We start from the raw sequence: 20,449 nt of genomic DNA, 5'->3' as shown, positions 1-20,449 counted from the left end.
CAACCCACATTAAGCAGCTTCAAATCGGGTTTATTTTAATCCCCTTTTATATTTGTTCATACAATAACCCAAAGCACAGACATTCTTAGTGGTATTTTGTTCAATGAATGGTCTAGTTAGAGAAGGGGATGTATTATGCTTGCTGCATGGTTTGGATAAATACCATTCATTGCAAACTAAACTAGGACTCAGACCTTTTATCTGGAGCATCTTTTAAAGAGGCATCTTACTTTCTCTAAAGTACTTTTCTTTTGCCTTTCTAATCTGCTGTCATTATTACTTGGCTGTAAAGTCAGGCAGGTGTTCTTATACTTAATCTTTGTTAATTCTCCTGGTAAAGTGAGTGCCAAGGGTTGCATCTGATCATTATAATTTAAACTGCATTCTTATTTTTGCATTTCATTTTTGAAAGTGGATTTGCGACATGTACTAACATTTACTCCCTTCCTAGAAATAACTTGTGCAAGCGTGGTTGGTCAAAAATATTGCAATTGTTAACTACAATTACAGTATTTTGTTAACCCTGCAAAATACCTTTAGTTGGATATACCATAAGATGAAATAGTTCGGTATATATGAGGTGTTGCTTATCAAATCAGGAAAAGGATTGAATTTTGGCCATTCCATTTTGTCCCTTGCTGACACTTGCCAGGTTCAGAACACATGCTAATGACATCTAGCTCTACATCTTTTGCCTCTCCATTGTCTCTGCACCATCAAATTTCACTGTATAACAAAATGCCATTGAATAGATTATTGACTGAATCTTGATTACTGATGGAGCTGGCTTGAAATGCTTCTCCAACCCCATATTTGCTAATTTGATAACCCTGCTGTAGAATGCTCAATTTTTATGTGAAATAATATTAAAAGAATTGAAGAGGTCTCTTTACTTGTAAAGTAACTTTGATGACCATCTATAGATGTGTAGTGGAGAGTATATTGACTGGCAGCATCACAGCCTGGAATGGAAACACTAATAAATCCTACAAAAAGTAGTGACACAGCCCTGCTCACCACTGAGCACACCTACATGGAACACTGTCATAGGTAAGCAGCCTCTCATCAACAGGGACCCCACCACCAACCAGGACATGCTCTCTTCTCACTGCTGCCATCAAGAAGAAAGTATAGGAGCCTCAGCATTCACTCTACTAGGTTCAGAAACAGTATTATTCCTCAACCATCAGGCACTTGAACCAAAGGGATAACTTCACTCATCTTCACTTGCCCCATCATTGAAATGTTCCCGCAACCAATGGACTCACTTTCAAGGACTCTTCATCTCATGTTCTCCATATTTATTGTTTTGTATTTTCACAGCTTGTTATCTTCTGCACTCTGATCGAACACTTAAGTTGGGTGGTCTATTGATTCTGTTATGGTTATTATTCAATAGATTTATTGAGTATGCCTTCAAGAAAATGAATCTTAGGGTTGTATATCGTGACATATATATACTTTGATAATAAATTTACTTTGAACTTCAATGTCTCTATTACTCCCCCATTCAGAACTAGTTCTCTCCTTGTGGCCAGCGATCTGTTTCTATGACTCAGTGCATCTCATATCAAAACAAGTTCACTCTTGTTGATCCCACTTGCGTGTCATTCTCAAAACAGCCATTCTTCAACTTATGAAAAGGATAAGATCGAGCATAGAACAGCACAGTGCAGTATGGGGTCTTCGGTCCATGATTTTGTGCCATCCTTTTAATCTACTCTTCAACCAATCTAACCTTACCCACCTACACAGCCCACACCCTCCATTTTACTTAACTAGAGTATCTTTTAAATGTCCCTAATGTAGAAGCCCCTACCACAACCACCTGCAGTGCATTCCAAGCACTTAGTAGAGGTAGGCCTCAGTAAGTCAAGGTCGACCATGGATATTACATCCTAGCTGTCCTTATATGCAAGTCAGGTCAGTACAATATGGAGAGCAAGCTGTTGCTCATGTAGCAGGCTCCTCCTCTCCACGCATCTGACGAACCCAAAGGAATGGCAGGGGCTGATGCATTTTGGCACCAGCAATGTCGCAGGAATTGTCTGCCACTGTTAAGCTCAACAGAGGACTACCTTAGAAGCTCCAACTCTGGATTTTTCCTTTGGGGTTTACTCCCAAAGCCTTCCCCATGTGTGGATATAGCTGCCAGGCAGCGGAGATCAGAATTTTCCATCTCCTAGTTGAGTGCCTACCACAACTGACAAGCCCCATCTGCCTGAAGTGACTGTTTTAAGGTCCCAGGAACTTGTCTCTGCCTCTTCTGTAAGTAGAACAGTTCTGCCAGGCCTCATACTAAGCCACATGTGAAGGCCAAGAGCTGACCATGGTTGTCAGAGGATATTTGAGGCACACACTATTGGAAGCATTTAAAAGGTAGTGAGAACTTATTCTCATTACCACCATGGCTCCAACAACCTTAAGAAACCAAGCAGTTATTCTGTAGGGGGACAAAGAAAACTATCTCTGACATACCCCTACACCACCTCCAAACACCTTTTATCTTTGCCATTGCCATCCTGGGAAAAAGACACTGGCTATCTACTCTATCTATGCCCCTTATCACCTTGTACACCTCCCCAAACTGACTGCATCCTCCTTCATTCCAAAGAGAAACATCTGAGCTCACACAGCTATAACTCATAAGATGTGCTCTCTAATCTAGGCAGCATTCTGGTGAATCTCCACTGCCGCCTTTCTATAGCTTCCACATCTTTCCAATAATGAAGCAACCAGAACTGAACACAATATTCCAAGTGTTGTCTAACAATGGTTTAAGAGAGCTGCACCATTACTTTTCTGCTCTTGAACTTAATCCCCTGACAAATGAAGGCCAACACCATATATTTTATTAGCCACCCTATCTACCTGTGTGCCAATTTTGAAGGATCTACGGACGTGAATCCCAAAATCCCCTGGTTCCTGCACACTGCTAGGAATCCTGCCATTAACTCTGTACTCTGCCTTCAAATTCAACCTCCCAAAGTAATTTACTTTACACTTTCCTAGTTTGAGCTCTATTCACCACTTCTCAGCACAGTTCTGCATCCTATCCATGTCCTGGTATTACCTGTGGCAGCCTTCTACACTATCCACAACACCATCAATCTTCATGTCATCTGCAAACATACTAACCCACTCTTCCACCTCCCTGCCCAAGTTATTTCTAAGAGCAGAAGTTCCAGAAAAGATCGCTGCAGAACACCATGGTTCACCAACCTCCAGGCAGAATACACTCCATCTACTGATTTCTGCCTTCTGTGGGCAGGCAATCCCAAATTCACAATGGATTATGACTTTCTGGATGAACTTAGCATGGCAAAACTTTTCAAAGACTTTACTAAAATCTGCGACAAACGGAGAAGATACTTACCCTGAGGTATATGCTTCATATATTGTGTTCAGTTCTGATCACCTCATCATAGGAAGGATGTGGAAGCTATGGAGAGGGTGCAGAGGAGATTTACCAGGATGTTGCCTGGTTTGGAGAACAAGTCATATGAAGCAAGGTTAGCAGAGCTGGGACTTTTCTCTTTGGAGTGTAGAAGAATGAGAGGGGACTTGATAGAGATCTACAAGATTATGAGAGGCATAGATAGGGTGGATAGTCAGTACCTATTTCCCAGAGCATCAATAGCGAACACCAGAGGGCATATGTATAAAATTAAGGGAGAGAAGTTTAGGGGAGACATCAGGGGTAAGTTTTTTTACACAGAGGGTTGTGAGTGCCTGGAATGACTTGCCAGGGATGGTGGTGGAGGCTAAAACATTAGCAGTATTTAAGAGCCTCTTGGACAGGCACATGGATGAAAAATGGAGGGTTTTGGGGTAGTGTGGGCTTAGTACTATTTTTTGAGGATTATATAGGTCAGCACAACATGGAGGGCTGAAGGGCCTGTACTGTGCTGTAGTGTTCTATGGTTCTATATCACTGGCTACATCTGTAAGTGTATGGACAACACCGCTACCTCAAGAACAGTAATCCCGCAGCCCTGACTAAACACAGATCTGCACTCCCTACTAAAAGCATAGGACACTGCTTTCATATTGGGAGACAGAACAGCTCTCAGTGCAGCCAGAAGAAACCTCATCTTAAGCACCAAGATGGCAAAGACTGTCTACAAACAAAAAAAATTCAGGAATACCTCTGTAATAACTATCCTCGGTGTATCTGGCTGGGCATCAAGGGCATTGCTGACTAGTTAAGGAAAAACAGCCTAGATGGGCACCAGCGACTCCCTCCTCCCTGACACTCTATAAACAATTTTTACGGCATGCTTCGATGCATGCAGCGCAGCACCAGCCACGAAAGCTAACCCTCCCCCCAGGTGAGCAAACACTGTCTGTAGCAGCAGCAGACATGAGAAGAACTGTAGAGTGCCAACCCCTGTGAGGCTGCTGGGCCAGACAACACCCCAGGCTGAGTACCCAGAGCTCGCTGACATCTTCATGGATATCTTCGCCACCTCGCTGATCCAGGCTGCTGCCCCCACATGCTTCAAATCAGCAACTGTCATCCCTGTGCCAAAGAACCCTACACCTTCAGAACAAAATAGCTGACACCAATCATCAAGAAGAGCTTTGAATGGCTGCTAATCGCACGCACCAAAAATTCTATTCCTGCCACACTGGACCCTCACCAATAAGTTTACCGACAGAACTGCTCCATGACAGATGCCATAGCGTCTGTCATGCACCTGTCCCTGACACACCTAGAAAAAAAGGGACTCTTAAGTTGTGTATTGAATATTTCAGTAATGTTTGAGTAATCTTGTGTGTGTGTGCATATATCTGTGTGCCTATATTTTTTTGATTAAGCAGGTTTGTTCATTTAAATAATTCATTAAGCATTATGTGTATAAATACACAAATTGCATAAATCATCATGCTACCATGTGATACTAGTGCACCTCGCTTAAAGTAAAGAACGACGTTACTCACATTTCAGACTCTTGTGTTTTCCTTTGAATTTGCTTCATGTTTTGAAGTCATAACTTATGTCAGAATGTTGCTTCTGGATTTCAGTTCAGTATTTAAGACTTTTCAAGATTATTCAACAGTATTCATGGTCTAACAAACCTTGGTGAACAAACTCCTACCCCTCGGTCTAAATACACCACAGTACAACTGAATGTTGAACTTTCTAACCAGAGAGTCCGGATGCACAGTGCTCCTCCCTCCTCCTCGTTCTCAACACTGCTGCCCCTTCCCCCCCATGACGGCGTACAGACCTCACTGCTGTACACTCTGATCGCCCGTGACTGAATGACCCGAGGAATCGCATTGTCAAACTCGCCGATGTGGTGACGGTGTTGAGGTTCATCACAAACAACAATGAGACAGCCAACAGAGGAGGTAGAAGAGCTCAAGGCTGGGTGCAAGGAAAATAATCTCTTCCTCAGTGTCGACGAGTTCAGGAGAACTTGCATCACTCAGACTCCACTTTACAGCGATGGCACAACAGTCGAAACTGTGAGCAGTTTCAAACTCCTGGGAGTGCATATCTCACATAAACTCTCGTGGTCCCAGAACACATCTACATTTTCAAGAAAGCTCACCATGGCCTCTACTTTCTGAGGAGGCTGAAGGGAGCTGGAGTGTGCACATCTATATTCATGACCTTCTTCCGATGTGCAGTAGATAGCATGCAAAAATGCTGCATCGGTGCATGGTACCAAAACTGCACAGCAGTGGAGAGGAAAGCTCTGCAACGGGGAGTCAGAACTGCGCAATGCATCGCTGGCACTATCCACGGCGTATAGACCGAGAGGCGCTGGGAGAATGTCAGCAGTATCATGGAGGATTCCCCCCCCCCCACATTCTGCTCACGGACTGTTTGTTCCACTCCCATCAGGGAGGAGGCTATATCGCATCCACGTCTAGACCACCGGACTCAAAAACAGTTGCTGTTCCCAAGCAATAAAGCAGAAAGCTGATCAACACCTCCACCCACTAACTCACCCTGCTATACTCCCCCCACCACTATCCTTTCCTGTCAGAGTCAACTTAAGTACAAACACTCCTGTGCCTACCATCACTTATGGACATACAATTGAGCTATGTTTATAAGCTACCTTACCTATTTATATTTGTTGTGCTCCTTATTATTATGTTCTTTATCTTTTTGTGTTTTTTTTTGCGCTCCATCAGATCCACAGTAACAGTTATTCCATTCTCCTTTACTCTTGTGCACTGGAAATTGCATTAAACAGTCTTGAATCTTAAATTCAATACATCCACCATTCTACTGTCATCAATTTTTGTTACTTTGAAAAAGTCAATCATGCCCATGAGGTCACTTGTCCTTCATAATGCTATACTGACTAACTCTAATCAGACTATGCTACTCCAAATGCCCATAAATACTGTCCCTAAGAAGGAAAAAATCAAAAAATCGGAGTGAAGTAGACTCTGGATATTTTGGTGCAGTGTATTCCCATGGGTAGAAAGTGTAGCTTTATAGGAAAGTTTTTTTTTGAAAAGTGGGGTGGAGATGTGTCTCTGCCAAAGGAGTTGTAAAGCGCTCCTTCCCTCTGCTCGCCTACAGGTCACCCTTGAACAAGGTTTAGCACCTACTTAGCCCCCACCCCAAATCAGGGTCATGTGAAGTCATGGGAGCAGGTGGTGATTGGTTGTATCAGCAGCTGGTGCATATCACAATCCTAGTTATGTGACCGCTGATGTCAGACAGACAATCTCTGAACAGTATTGATAATGGCTGTGGTCACGTGTCTTGTAAAGACACTGCGAAGAAGGCAGTGGCAAACCACTTTATAGAAAATTGTCATGGAATGACCATGATCACCTAGGTCAAATGACACAGCACATAACAAACAAATGATTTTTTTTCCATAAAGTACCTTATTTAAGTTACATTAAGGCATTCATATAAGAAATGGAGTGGTCTACTTCTGTTTCTAACTTGTATGTCTGTGTAGGGGTAAATAGATTTTGGATGAAAAGACATGGAGAATTAAAATTAAATTTTAATTAAATTCCTTCATCATTCCATACTGGAATAAATCAAAGGATATACAGAATGCCATATTACTTTAAGCGTAGAAGAAAAACATAGAAGACAACACAGGAACAGGCCCTTTGGCTAACAATATTGTGCTAAGCTAATTAAATTAGAAATCAACTGCCCAGCTCAGCTCATTCCTTCTGCCCACATAATGTCCTTTCATTTGCAATATATTCACATGCCCATCTTAGGGCCCTTTGAACAGCCGCTAACGTATCTATCTCCATTACCATCACAAGCAAACACATTCTAGGCATTCCCTCTGTGTAAAAAAAAACAGGAAAACAATTTGTCCTCTGCATCTCCTTTGAACGTTTTCACCTCATCTTCAATGCATTTCAACTCAGGGAAAAAGATACTATCTGTTCCTTCCATAAACATTTAATCCTCTATCAAATTTCCCATCAGCCTCTGCTGTTCCAGAGGGAAAGCAACCCAAGTTTGTCCAATCTCACTTCTTAGAACGTGTCCTCTCATCCGGGAAGCATCCTGAGAAAAGCCTCTTTTGCACCCTCTTCAGAGCCTCAACATCCTTCCTATACCGGGGTGACAATCACTGAATGTAATACTCCATTTGCAGTCTAACTAGAATTTTATAAAAGCTTCAGTATAACTTCCTGACTTTTGAACTCAATTTCTTCACCAATAAAGGCCAGCCTACCATATGCCTTCTTTACCTGTGCAGCTGCTGGTTGGGAGCTATGCAACTGCACCCCATGATTTCTCTGCTCATCAACACTGTTAAGAGTCTTAACAGTGTACTGTCTCTTCACAATTGATCTCCCAGGTGCAACACTTCATATTTGGCTGTGGTTAAACTCCATCTGCCATTTCTCTACCAATATCTGCTACTGAATTATATCACACTGTATCCTTTGCCAGAATTCTACACTATCTTCCTATTATCTGCACTCTCACCAACCTACGCATCCACGTTTTAATCCCTACAGAAAACCACTAGTTACAGAGCTTCAGCGAGAATAAATCCCATCAACCACTACCTTATGTCTTCTCAGGGCCTGTATGAGTCTCCCTTGAGGACCTTGTCAAATTCCTTACTAAAATCAATCCATAGACATCATTCTCAGCTCTACTTTCATCAGTCATCTTTGTGTGAGGCAAGTTTTGTCCCTAACTGAGTTTTTTGAGGAGGTGACAAAGCCATGCTGGTTGCCATTGATTAGGTCATAGATGTCCAATTGCTCATAAATCTTATCCCTAACAATCCCCATGACTGATATGAGATTCACCAGTCTATGATCTCCAGGATCATGCTTGCTTCCTTCCTTGAATAATGGAACTACGGCAGCTGCTCGCCAGTCCTCCAGGACCTCACCTGTATTTCGAGGGAACACAAAGATTGGTTAAAGCCCCAGTAATACCCTCTCTTCCCTCTCAAACTCCTGGGGTATATTCCTTTAAGCCTTGGGGGATGCATCTACTTAAAGTTCTTTGAGACCCCACACTACCTTCTTCTCTATCTTGAAATGCTGTAGGAAATTAAGACATTACACACTGATCTTCCTGACCTCCATGTCCTTCTCCTTGGTAAATACTGAGGCAAAGTACTGATTTAGGACTTCACCCACACCCTTTGCTTCCAAGCACATGGTCCTGTTTTATACTTGAGTTGTATGACCTAGATATTTTCTTGCCCTTGATGTATTTATAAAATGCCTTGGAATTCTCTTTAATTCTACTTGCCAGGGATATTTCTTGGCTTTCTTAATTCTCTTAGTTCTTTTCTGGCTTCTTTATATTTCTCAAGAGTTCTGTTTCATCTTATTTTCCTAAACTTACATGCATTTCCTTTTTTGCTTGACTAAATTCACCACCCCTCTTAACATCCAAGGTTCCCTGTCCTTGCCATCCTTGTCCACCCTTCTTTTGGAATATATCTTTTGTGTACTTGGTGGAGTTTGTTCTCCAAGTACCTTCCATATGTCAGATGTGGGCATGCCCAAAAAGAGCTCTTCCCAATTAACTTTCTCTAGTTCCTGGCTAATTTATCCTGCTCCAATTTAATACCCTCCCACAAGGTCCATACTGATCATCTGTTATCATCATCATCATTATATGCTGTGTCATATGACCTGGGCGATCATGGTCTTTTCTCTATCCACGACCGTGTCAGAAGGCATTATCTAGAGCTGTCCTAAAACTGAAGGAGTTGTGATCACTATTCCCTAAATGTTTTCCCACTGACTCATCAGGTGCAGTAAGTCCAATCACCTGGTTGTACCTCTTCTCCCAGCATGTAGACAGAGACTAAAGACTGCAACAGCAGTGGTGAGGACCACAAAAGTATGGTTAAGAGAGGTGGAGGAGTGCTGACAGGACTACTTTGAGTCAGTGGACTGGACAATATTCAGGGATTCATCTTCAAAACTGAATAAAAACGCCACAGTTGTCACTGACTCATCAAGACCTGTGTGGATGAGTCTGTGCCTTCAAGAACCCGAACCAAAAACTGTGGATGAACTCAGAGATCTAGAGTCTGCTGAGGGCTCGATCTGTAGAATGCAAGAGTACAAGAAGTACATATATGATCAATGGAAGGACAATTTAAGAGCTAAAAATCAATTCCAATTGAGATTATAGGCAGAATCAGATGCACATCAATTCTGGCTGGGTTTGGAGGTCATTACTTCCTACAAAGCAAAAAGGAGCATCATGAATGGTTGTGATGCTTCACTCTCAGATGAGCTCCATGCATTTTATGCATATTTTGAAAAGGAGAATAAAACTACACCTGTGCGACTCCCTGCGGCATCTGGTAACCCCGCGATCTCTGTCTTGGAGGCCGATGTCAAAATTTCTTTCAAGAGGGTGAACCTTCAGATGGCGGATACAATCTCACTGGCTCTCCACTTGGCCTTGGATCACCTAGACAATAGTAATACCCAAGTCAGACTGCTGTTCATTGATTACAGCTCAGCATTCAACACAATCACGCCTTCAGTTCTTAATCAACAAGCTCCAAATCCTGGGTCTCAGCACCTCCTTCCGCAAGTGGATCCTTGACATTCTCAACTGGAGTCTGAGCAGATTGGAAATAATGTCTCTTCCTCACTGACAATCAACACTAGCGCACCTCAAGGATGTGTGTTTCGCCCACTACTCTTTCTACACCCATGACTGTGCCTGTTATAAATTTGTTGAAGGCATAATTATTGTTGGCAGAATTTCAGGTGGTGATGAAGAGGCACACAACAGTGAGATAGATCGGCTCGCTGAGTGGTGTTGTAGCAATCAATGAGGAGGCATAGGAGCCTGAGGACACATGCTCAACGTTTCAGGAACTGCTTGCTCCTCTCTGCCATCAGATTTCTGAATGGACCATGAACACTTCCTCACTATTTTCCCCTCTCTTTTTGCATTATTTATTTGATTTCATTTTTAATTATATATCTACTTATTGTCATGTATAGTTTTTTATTGTTCTGTATTGGAATATACTGCTGCTGCAGAACAACAAATTTCACAACATATGCCAGTGATATTCAACACAGTTATTTAAGAAACCCTCCTGGATACACATGACAAATTCTATACCCCTTGCACTATGGAGCTGCCAGCCTATATCAAGGAAGTTAAAGTTTCCCATTACAACAACTCTATTGTTTTTATACCTCTCACAACATGATCCTCAATATCCTAGTGGCTTTTAGAAGGTCTTTCTTGGTTTTGAGTTCTTGCCATTTCGACTGATGATCTGGAGTCAGCTGGAACTAATTTAATCTGGAGTGGATGAGCCCTTGATTATGTTTCCTCTGACTGCAGTTGTGTTCTTGTCCCTGATTAATCTTGGAATTTCACTCCTCCATCACTTTTACCTCCTCCTATACTTATTCTAAAACATTGAAATCCCGGAGCTTCTCTCAACCAAGTATCTGTAATGGTCACAACATCATAGTTCCACCAGCTGCAAGTTCATCACCCTTACCCATAATACTCTTAGCATTAAAATACGCACACTTCAAGCTGCCTGTCCCATTGTGTCTATTAATTCATTCCTGTCTGTTTTTACTGGACATGACATCTAACTTCCTCTCAATACCAACATTTTCTGACTGTGCTCTAGCTGCCAACCCCCTGCCAATGAAAATGGTAAAAGCAAAGGTTTTTTTACATGTATGAACTGCTTTAGCTGAAATCAACATCAAGTTTGTCACAAATGTGGATGCGTAGAAACGTAGCCTGTGCATTATTAATATTGTAAATATCAATATGATGCTGATAACGTACATGATGTAATATGGATGTATGATGAGATAATGAAACAGTAAATGTGTGGAGGTTCTGTTCCCATTAATGCACTTAGGTGTCAATATTTATCTGTAGATATGGGAAATATTATGTGATGTATAAACTAATTTCTTTTGGAAGAGTTGTTCTACAAAGCAACAGAAGATTCAAACTCACATAAAGCTGGTTAACAGAGGAGGGATTGAATATTTGAAATAATTAGAAAGGAATTAATAAAGACTCAAGCCAAGTGCACAGTTAATTAAGACAGAATTTAATCCCATACACTCCTTGAGAGAATGCAGCACAGTGTTGCAATTGCAGTTTTTAAGGCTAATTTAGTATAAACCTTTCAGGCATTTCACTATTGTAGTTGCCAGGACAGCCATTCTACTGTTCTCTTTGCTGTGACTGCCACCTTATGTTGCTGTTTTTGACGCATTGCAGTAGATCGTGAAAGATGAACAGCATATAAATTAAGTAGCATTTTTATGTGAATGTAAAGAAGAGGATGATCCCCATTCCATGCAATTATGATAAATTGTAAACTGTAAAATACAGATTTAGAGATTCTTTTGACAGAGGGAGTTATTTTGTAGTTTATATCTATTTAAAGTAAATTTTCACTTCAATAACATTACTAAGCACAAGTACATATTCCCAGTAGACTTGGGTGCCATTTGTTAGTTGGAAAACATGATACTAAAAATAATCCTGGTGTTTATGCTGTGTAAGGGATAACATTAGGGGTGCACAGTGCACTGACTGAATATAGATCAGATTTTATTTTTATCCAGTATTCTTAAAAATTACCTTTGAGCTCCAGGAACTAATTTCATAATTCTTCATTCTTTTTTAATGCTGCAACTAAGTGGACATTTTTTGACATTTGAAATGTATTTTTAAAGTATTTAATGATCTGTCAAATTGCAATATTAGGTTGACAGTGTGGGATTGAGTTGCACCTTTCTTTATGAGACAAGGGCTCTTTCAGCTGGCACTCTGAAGTGGGGCACCTTTCAGCAGTATTCTGTGAGATGGGGACAATGAATTGGAATTAATGTGGTGAGTAAATTGCAAGATAGGGCTGCCCCTTTTACAACAGGAAAAGCTATTTTTCAGTCAGAAATGCAAAATCTCCACAGTCTTGACCCCTATTTCAACAACCGAATAACAGGACAGAGTACTGTTGATTTTGAGCCAGAAGTTGTCAGGGGCACTATAGATTTACAATACTGACCACTTCTAAGACTCACAAGAAAGATGTTTTATTGCAGCAGTGCATAACAGATGCTGATTTTGTTTTGGTTATATTTTTAAAAACACAAATACCAATGTTCTCAGTTCTATATTGGAGATATGTTCATGTTTTCTTCGCTGCCTTCTGGCTGCGCTAGTTTCTATCACTTTATTCCTTGCATCCCTTGTCTGCCCACTCACTGTATCACTCATTTCCCACCCCCCCCCCCGCTGCCACACTCACTGTTCCCCTTTCTATCTCACCTTTCTCCTCCACTATCTACATTGCTTCTTTCCACCTGACCAATGAAGTCACCATCTGCCACAAACCAGGAAATGCTGAAAATACTCAGCAGGCCAAGAAGCATTTGGCCTGAGGTTGTCAGCCTTGTGCTTGAACATGGAAGCAAAATTAACCTAAAATGCTGACTGTTTCGTCTCTCAACTTACCATCTATCTAAAACTAGAATTTGTCTAAAATTATAATAGAGTGACTTCTTATAGATCATATTTGCCACTTATTCAGATATGACTTATTGATCCTAATTACATAGAATCATACAAAGACAGGCCCATCAGCCCATCTAGTCCGTGCTGAACCACTTAACCTGGCTGCTATCGACCTGTACCTAGATAACTATTTTTTTTATTATTATGTTGTTCTCTTTTAGGTGGATATGCACTTTATGAAAAAGATACCTCCAGGCGCAGAGGCTTCAAATATCTTAGTCGGAGAACTTGAATTTCTGGATCGATCAATTGTTGCATTTGTTCGTCTATCTCCAGCTGCTGTTCTATCTGGAGTTGCTGAAGTTCCGATCCCAACACGGTCAGTCTTGCAGATGCACGTTGCTTGTTACTCTCTGATAAGCAGCTGTTCATAATGAACGTGCTGAAACATCAATTAGAACCCAAAACATTTCAGCTGATAAGGACCGTTAGCACAATATGTTCTCTTTTAAGTCTAATCTTGGAAACTCAAATATTTTAGATCATTTGGGAACAAATTGCTAAGGTGAAAGATATTAGGCCCTCTGCTCACACCAATGAGAAATTATTGTTTATTCCCCTAACACCAATGAAACTATCAGGGATTGGTGGACTGCTTTGACTCTAGCCTCCCTTATAGCTCCACTTATTTTATGTCAAAATGAGACTTCTGAGCCCCTGTGGCTTGAATTGAACAGAATAGAAAATTTTCTTGAAAAGAAGGTAAATCTTTGTTCATTCTTTAGTTATGTGCAGTGTCATATGACGTGGTTGATCATAATCTATGACCATGATTGTTCTTGGCAAATTTTTCTGCTGAAGTGTTTTGTCATTGCCTTTTTGTGGGCAGTGTCCTTACAAGACGGGTGACCCAAGCCATTCTCAATACTCTTCAGAGATTGTCTGCCTGGCAGCAGTGGTCGCTAAACCAGGACTTCTGATGTGCACCAATTGCTCATACAGCCATTCACCACTTGCTCCTATGACTTCACATGACCCTTACCCGGGGGCTAAGCAGATAATACACCTTGCCCAAGGGTGACCTGCAGGCTAGCGGAGAGAAAGACTGCCCTACACCTCCTTTGGTAGAGATGTATCTCGACCCTGCCACCCATGGAAAATGTTTACGTTTCCAAAAATTGATTTTTTTTTCCTTTGTAAAATGTTCCCTTAAAGTTCTCCTGTGTTGCTAAGTTGCTTCATTTTCCCACTTACGGTTGATTTGACGAAAGCGGAAAACTACTTTTTAAGAGGATAATTTTTTAGAGTCCATCGAAAGAAGTGTTATCCTTGTTCAAATCTAGTTTACAATATGATTCTGGGTGTAAGGAAATAAAACTCGGAGAACTATAATGAGTGTGGTGGTGAGGTTGGTGACATTTATTAAGACAGAGGTTTTGCAATGAGCTCATGAAGGATCGCTGCTACATTAATATTCACGGAGATGAGAAAAGTTTAATTATTAATGTGGCATTGATAGATAAAGTTACTTGTAGGATACCTTCTATGTTACAAGCGCTTCAATGTTTTGGATGTAAATAATCTGACATAAGGGAGAAACATTTGTATTCTTTAAATTTTTTTTCCCCATCATAGATTTTCAGACCACAATTATCGATGTTGACACAGAAGAATCGTGCTCAGCTGAGTCATCGTCAGTGTCAGAAGCATTTTTAATGATGTTGCTCTTAATGCATTTAGCATGTTTCTCGTGAGAAAGTAGGTCATGTTAATCCACAATGTGTCTGCTGCTGGTCAATCAAAACTAGTCAGGTTTTAGTACTTCTGCATCTCTCACAGTTCATCTTTTAAAGTCTGAGCAGTCCTGAACGAGAATGAGGGAATGGGAGACATGCAAGTCCCATTTAATATACTTCTACAAAATGCTGGAGGAACTCAGCTGGAGGAATTCATTAATTCCATTAATGAATCAGGCATTGATGGAAATGAATAAACAGTTGAAGTTTTGGCTGAGCCCCTTCCTCAGCCCCAAGACATTGACTGTTTGTCCGTTTCCATAGATGTTGCCTGACCTACTGAGTTCCTCCAGCATTTGACGTGTGTTGCTCTGCATTTCCAGCTCTGCAACTTTCTTGTATTTATTTCCACTATGTGTCTGACAAGCCTATCCTTTCCTCTGTAAGGAGACCGAAATTTAACTCTGCTCTTAAAGTGCAGCCCTTTCCAGTAAATACTAACAAATTTGTCATCTTAATTCCATGGGACCATGAGGAGCTGAATTAAGCCATTCAGCCCATCGAGTCTGCTCATACTTTCTGTACCTTCCTGTTATCTATGTATATTTGACTTTTTTTGTTCAAAGACAATTACATATGGAGATTATGTATGGTGGGCTGAGATACGTCTACCAAAAGAGGTGTCAGGCACTCCTTCCCTCCACTAGCCTGCAGGTCACCCTTGGGCAAAGTGTAGCACCTGCTTAGCCCCTCTCTCCTGATCAGCGTCATGTCAAGTCATGGGAGCAGGTGGTGGATGGTGGTATGAGCAGCGGGTGCATATCACAAATCCTAGTTATGTGACCACTGACGCCAGGCAGACAACCTTTGAGGGCCCTGGTGAGACCACACCTGGAATATTGTGTACAGTTTTGGTCTCCAGGTTTAAGGAAGGACATTCTGGCAATTGAGGAAGTGCAGCGTAGATTCACTAGGTTGATTCCTGGGATGGCAGGGCTGTCTTACGCAGAGAGATTAGAGAGATTGGGCTTGTACACACTGGAATTGAGGAGATTGAGAGGGGATCTGATTGAAACGTTTAAGATAATTAAAGGATTTGATAGGATTGAGGCAGGAAATATGTTCCAGATGTTGGGAGAGTCCAGTACCAGAGGGCATGGATTGAGAATAAGAGGTCAGTTATTTAAAACAGAGTTGAGGAAGAGCTTCTTCTCCCAGAGAGTTGTGGAGGTGTGGAATGCACTGCCTCGGAAGACGGTGGAGGCCAATTCTCTGGATGCTTTCAAGAAAGAGCTAGATAGATATCTGATGGATAGGGGAATCAAGGGATATGGGGACAAGGCAGGGACTGGGTATTGATAGTGAATGATCAGCCATGATCTCAGAATGGCGATGCAGACTCGAGGGGCCGAATGGTCTACTTCTGCACCTATTGTCTATTGAGACGCTGCCCAGAAGAAGACAATGGCAAACTACTTCTGTAGAAATATTTGTCAGGAACAATCATGGTCATGGATAGACCGTGATCGTCTACGTCATATGACACGGTACATAATGATGAAGATCGACATTTGCCAGGCTTCCATCATCTACAAACGTTGATTTTCCATTCTTTCTACCCATTTTCCCATCTCCCTCTCCTTTGAAACTTCCTAGCCCCCTTACCTAAATTGTCTCTCAGAATGCTGATGAACATGTTGACTCTGTTTCTCAACCACACTTGCTGCCTGACCTGAGCATTTTTGGTACCGCACACAAAATGTAGGAAAAACTAAGCAGGTTAGGAAAATGAATAGTCCACATTTCAGGCCAAAACCAGGGTATTTTAGCCAAAACATTGACTGTTCTTTTCCCTATATATATGCAGCTGGAGCTGTTGAGTTCCAAACTCCAAAATCCAAAGTAAATTTATTTTCAAGTTACATATATGTCATCATATACAATCCTGAGATTCATTTTCTAGCAGGCTTACTCAGTAAATCCAAGACACATATTAGAATCAATGAAAGACTGTACCCAACAGAACAGACATGCAATCAATGTGCAAAAGGCAGCAAACTCTTCAAATACAAAAGAAAAATAATAAACAATAAGCAATAAATAGAGAACATGAGATGAAGAATTCTTGAAAATGGGTCCATACTTGTGGAAACAATTCAGTGGTAGGGCAAGTGAAGTTATCCCCACTGGTTTAAGAGCCTGATGGTTGAGGGATAATTCCTGAACCTGGTGGTATGGATTCTGGGGATTCTGTACCTTCTCCTGATGGCAGCTGTGTGAAGAGAGAGCATGGTCTAGATGGTGAGGGTTCCTTGATGATGGATGCTGCTCTCTCTTGTGAGAGAGCTCTGTGTAGATGTGCTCAGTGGTGGAGAGGGCTTTACCCATAATGAACTGGGCCATTATGTTTGTTGAATTTTCTGTTCAAGAGCAGAGGTGTTTCTGTACCAGGCCGTAATGCAACCAGTCAGTATACTCTCCACCACCCACCTTTGTCAAAATGTTAGGTGTTGTGCCGAATCCTTGCAAGATTCAATGGAAGTAGAAGCACTGCTGTGGTTTCTTCATAATAGCACTTGTGTGCTGGACCCAGGACAGGTCCTCTGAAATGATAAAACCATCCAGCATTTTTGTTTTTCAAGATGGTCTGTATTGGCAGAATCTCTTGTGTCTGCGCATTTTTGATACTTTCTGTTTGATTTTGTATTCCTTCTTTCCCACTGAGGTTTGTAACACAAGCAGCTTTTGCATATTGCAGTTACTCCTGCTTCATTGGTTGTTGGTTAGAGTTTACTGTGTCACAGGGACGCAGGGTCACGGGTTTGCTAAGTGAGACGGAAGACACTGATTATAAGTTCCACATTGATCATTTATTTACAAAGAGTAAAGCTTTTGACCAAATTTCCAAGTCCTGCCAAGTTACACTGACCAGTCAACAAACAGATACTTAGCTAAGCATGTGCGTACGCCCTGCTGTATCTGCAGTGTACTTTCTCAATGGGTCTTCAGCACTGGTCGTGACCTCAATGTGAAAATTAGTGCCCTGAAGACAAAGGAAGGGCACCTGTAACTGGATACTGGTGCCATGGCACAGAAGGCAACCAATGGGAAAGTACTGCTGCATCCTTCAAATAGGCCAATCGATGACTGGCATGATAGAAGCAGCTTTACAACTGACAAACTAGCCAACCACCATTTCTGTTTGCCACCATACACATTTCTGTACATTAACTCATCACCAAATCCCAATCGCATGAACTCTTACCTAATGTCACAGCCCTCGTGTGAGAGTTTATGAAAATCCTTGGAAACTTTGAATATGTTTCATGTTCACTGGTTTTCCCATTAACTACCTTGCTAGTTACATCTTTAGAAAATATTTATAAAGTAAAATCATAAAATAGTTATCAGAGAGAATGAAGACATCTAGCTTTTTGTGAGAGTTAGTTCTCATGGCCCTTTCTTTATGAATTTTTCCTCATGATCTCTATGCCTGATTATTTTCTTACAATTAATTCTCTTCCCCTTATACTTGCAACCACTAGTCCTTGATCACCAATGGTAACAGCCTTCCACTGTTCCAAACCCTTCATTATTTTATATACTGTGATCAGACTTCCATTCAATCTCAGCACCTACAATTTACCGTTGTAACAATAGTCCCTCATCTGGGGATGATTCTTATAAATCTTTCTTTGGACCTTCTGTAATGTCCTATCCTTCCTATGATTCAATGAACAGAATTGAACACAATACTCCATTTAAGTTTGGATTGGTGTTTCTAATGATCTAAAGCATGGTTTGAAAGGGAATTGCTTATGGATAAATAGATACATCTGGGAGGAGGTACAGAAGTCTGAAGACCCATACTGGGTGTGGAACAGCTTCTTTCCACCTGCCATCAGATTTCTAAATGATCCATGAATACTGACACATTATTCCTTTTTTTTTTGCACTATTTATTTATTTTATAATTTATAGTAAATTTTATTTATTTGTGCTATACTACTGCCATAAAACAAAAGAAATTACTTCATATTAACCAGTGATAAAAATATCTGACTCTGATTTTGTTGGGCTTTGAAGAATGGAATGAAATTTTCAGGTGAATTGATTAAGAAAAAACAACTTGGATACTGGTGATTTGCAAACTGTCTGCGAATAAAATCTGGATAGAATTTAGCAACAAAAAGTTTGACCAAATGATAGATTAGGAGATTGCTGTTGAGGTGACAGGTGCTTTTGATAGTTATGATAGGACATATTCTGGAGTTAGGGTATATAACAAATATTAAGTTTAACAGCAGCTATTCTTCAGACATGAATATGGATTGTAGATTAGATTTAAGATGCAGCCCGGAACAATAGTTTTCCTAAATCTGTTAACACTAGCTGATTGAAAACCAAATACTGATGATTAACTTTCATTTTACGTGTATGGTGTGTGGGTGAGAACAAGGAGGTGTGTGACAAATTTATGTCGTTCAAAGGAAGCATTGTAACTATAGAATTGTCCTGCTGTTAACACTTAATCTTTAGCATATAAAATGTCATGGAATATTGGGTTGAGGAGGCCTCTTCCTCCGAGAGTGTCTCATTTTGTTGAATAAAACACTTCTCTAAACACTAGCTTCAGTGTCTCTCCGTTGACGTTACAACAGTTATAGGGTGTCAAGTTTGAATACCAGATCTGGATCAAATGATTTGTCAGAGTTTTGTATAGTTTGGAACAACAGGTCTAAGGTAGCCCAAATCTGTTAAGAAACTGACAACTTTTTATGTGAAGTTGTGGCAGAAGAATTGTTGGTTGGGTTTGTGGAATGGAGTTTGTTCAGGTTTTTTCTCTCTGCATTTTGAACTCTTTGAAGTTTTAAAAAAAACTTGTTGTCCTCAGTGCATGAGCTCCTGTTATGGAAGGGTTTCATATTCCACTTCATTGTTTCCCTTTTTATGCCAGTTACAGCTTCTGTGTGGCAAGCAACCATATGCCTTTTCACTGTCACATGACTGCAGTGTAACATGCACTACAATTATTCGATTGTGCATTTTATGTTCAGTGAGGCATTGCCCTAGAGACTAATTATACGATGTTGCTTTCTTTGTACAGACAATTGCAAAGTTTTACTGCCCTGTGGTTTATGTTCTTTGTTGTGTGGTTAGGGGTTCCATGGAACTAACATCTTTTCTATTGGAAACAAATAACCATATTTCCCAGGAGGGTCTCTTCAGTTTTTTGTTTACTTCCAAGTGGTCAGGGAAGTGATCAATTTCTTTGTAGAAATGTTTTTGAAAACATTTTGCTGGCTGTGTGTGCTATTGAAGGACAAAAAAAAAAATTCAGTAGTAATCTCATTTCAATTGAAAGGGAGCAAATAACCAGGTGCAAAAATGGCAAACTGAGTATAGCTGCTGAAACAGTGGGAAGTTTGTCTCTGGCTACTGTTCTCTGGTCATGTTCAACTTTATTTTTGCTTGCATTTGTGAGAGTGTGTCTGTTACTTTGCTCATGTGGAAATGATCTGGGATGTAGTGTCATGGAAGTTTCATTGTTATTGAAAGTACCATTCAAATATTATCCCATGGAACAGTATCATTGCAGCAGCTGATAATAGGTCAGTAATTGTAGTGGTTAGCACAAGGCTTTACAGTGCCAGTGACCCGGGTTCAATTCCTGCCACTGCCAGTAAGGAGTGAGAGAGTGTGTGTGTGTATTATATATATATATGTAGAGGGAGAGGGAGGGAGAGAG

The 20,449-nt window shown here is 40.9% G+C and overlaps 1 protein-coding gene across 5 annotated transcripts in view; it reads left to right on the top strand.

The window, feature by feature from the left end:
- Nucleotides 1-20,449, top strand: part of LOC132392508 (sodium-driven chloride bicarbonate exchanger-like) — a 274,073-nt gene that overhangs the window by 169,058 nt on the left and 84,566 nt on the right. For all 5 annotated transcript variants that reach the window (XR_009511566.1, XM_059966455.1, XM_059966453.1 and 2 more), the window contains one exon: nucleotides 13,186-13,343. Coding sequence is in view for 4 of the 5 variants with exons in the window: in XM_059966455.1 (XP_059822438.1) it covers nucleotides 13,186-13,343 (158 nt within the window). In the remaining variant the exon portion in view is untranslated. The remainder of the gene's footprint in view (nucleotides 1-13,185; nucleotides 13,344-20,449) is intronic.

The sequence above is a fragment of the Hypanus sabinus genome, chromosome 4 (genome assembly GCF_030144855.1).
Source record: "Hypanus sabinus isolate sHypSab1 chromosome 4, sHypSab1.hap1, whole genome shotgun sequence".
Lineage (NCBI taxonomy): Eukaryota > Metazoa > Chordata > Chondrichthyes > Myliobatiformes > Dasyatidae > Hypanus > Hypanus sabinus.
The sequence above is the reverse complement of the archived record's forward strand: the minus strand, read 5'-3'. Positions and strand labels throughout refer to the sequence as shown.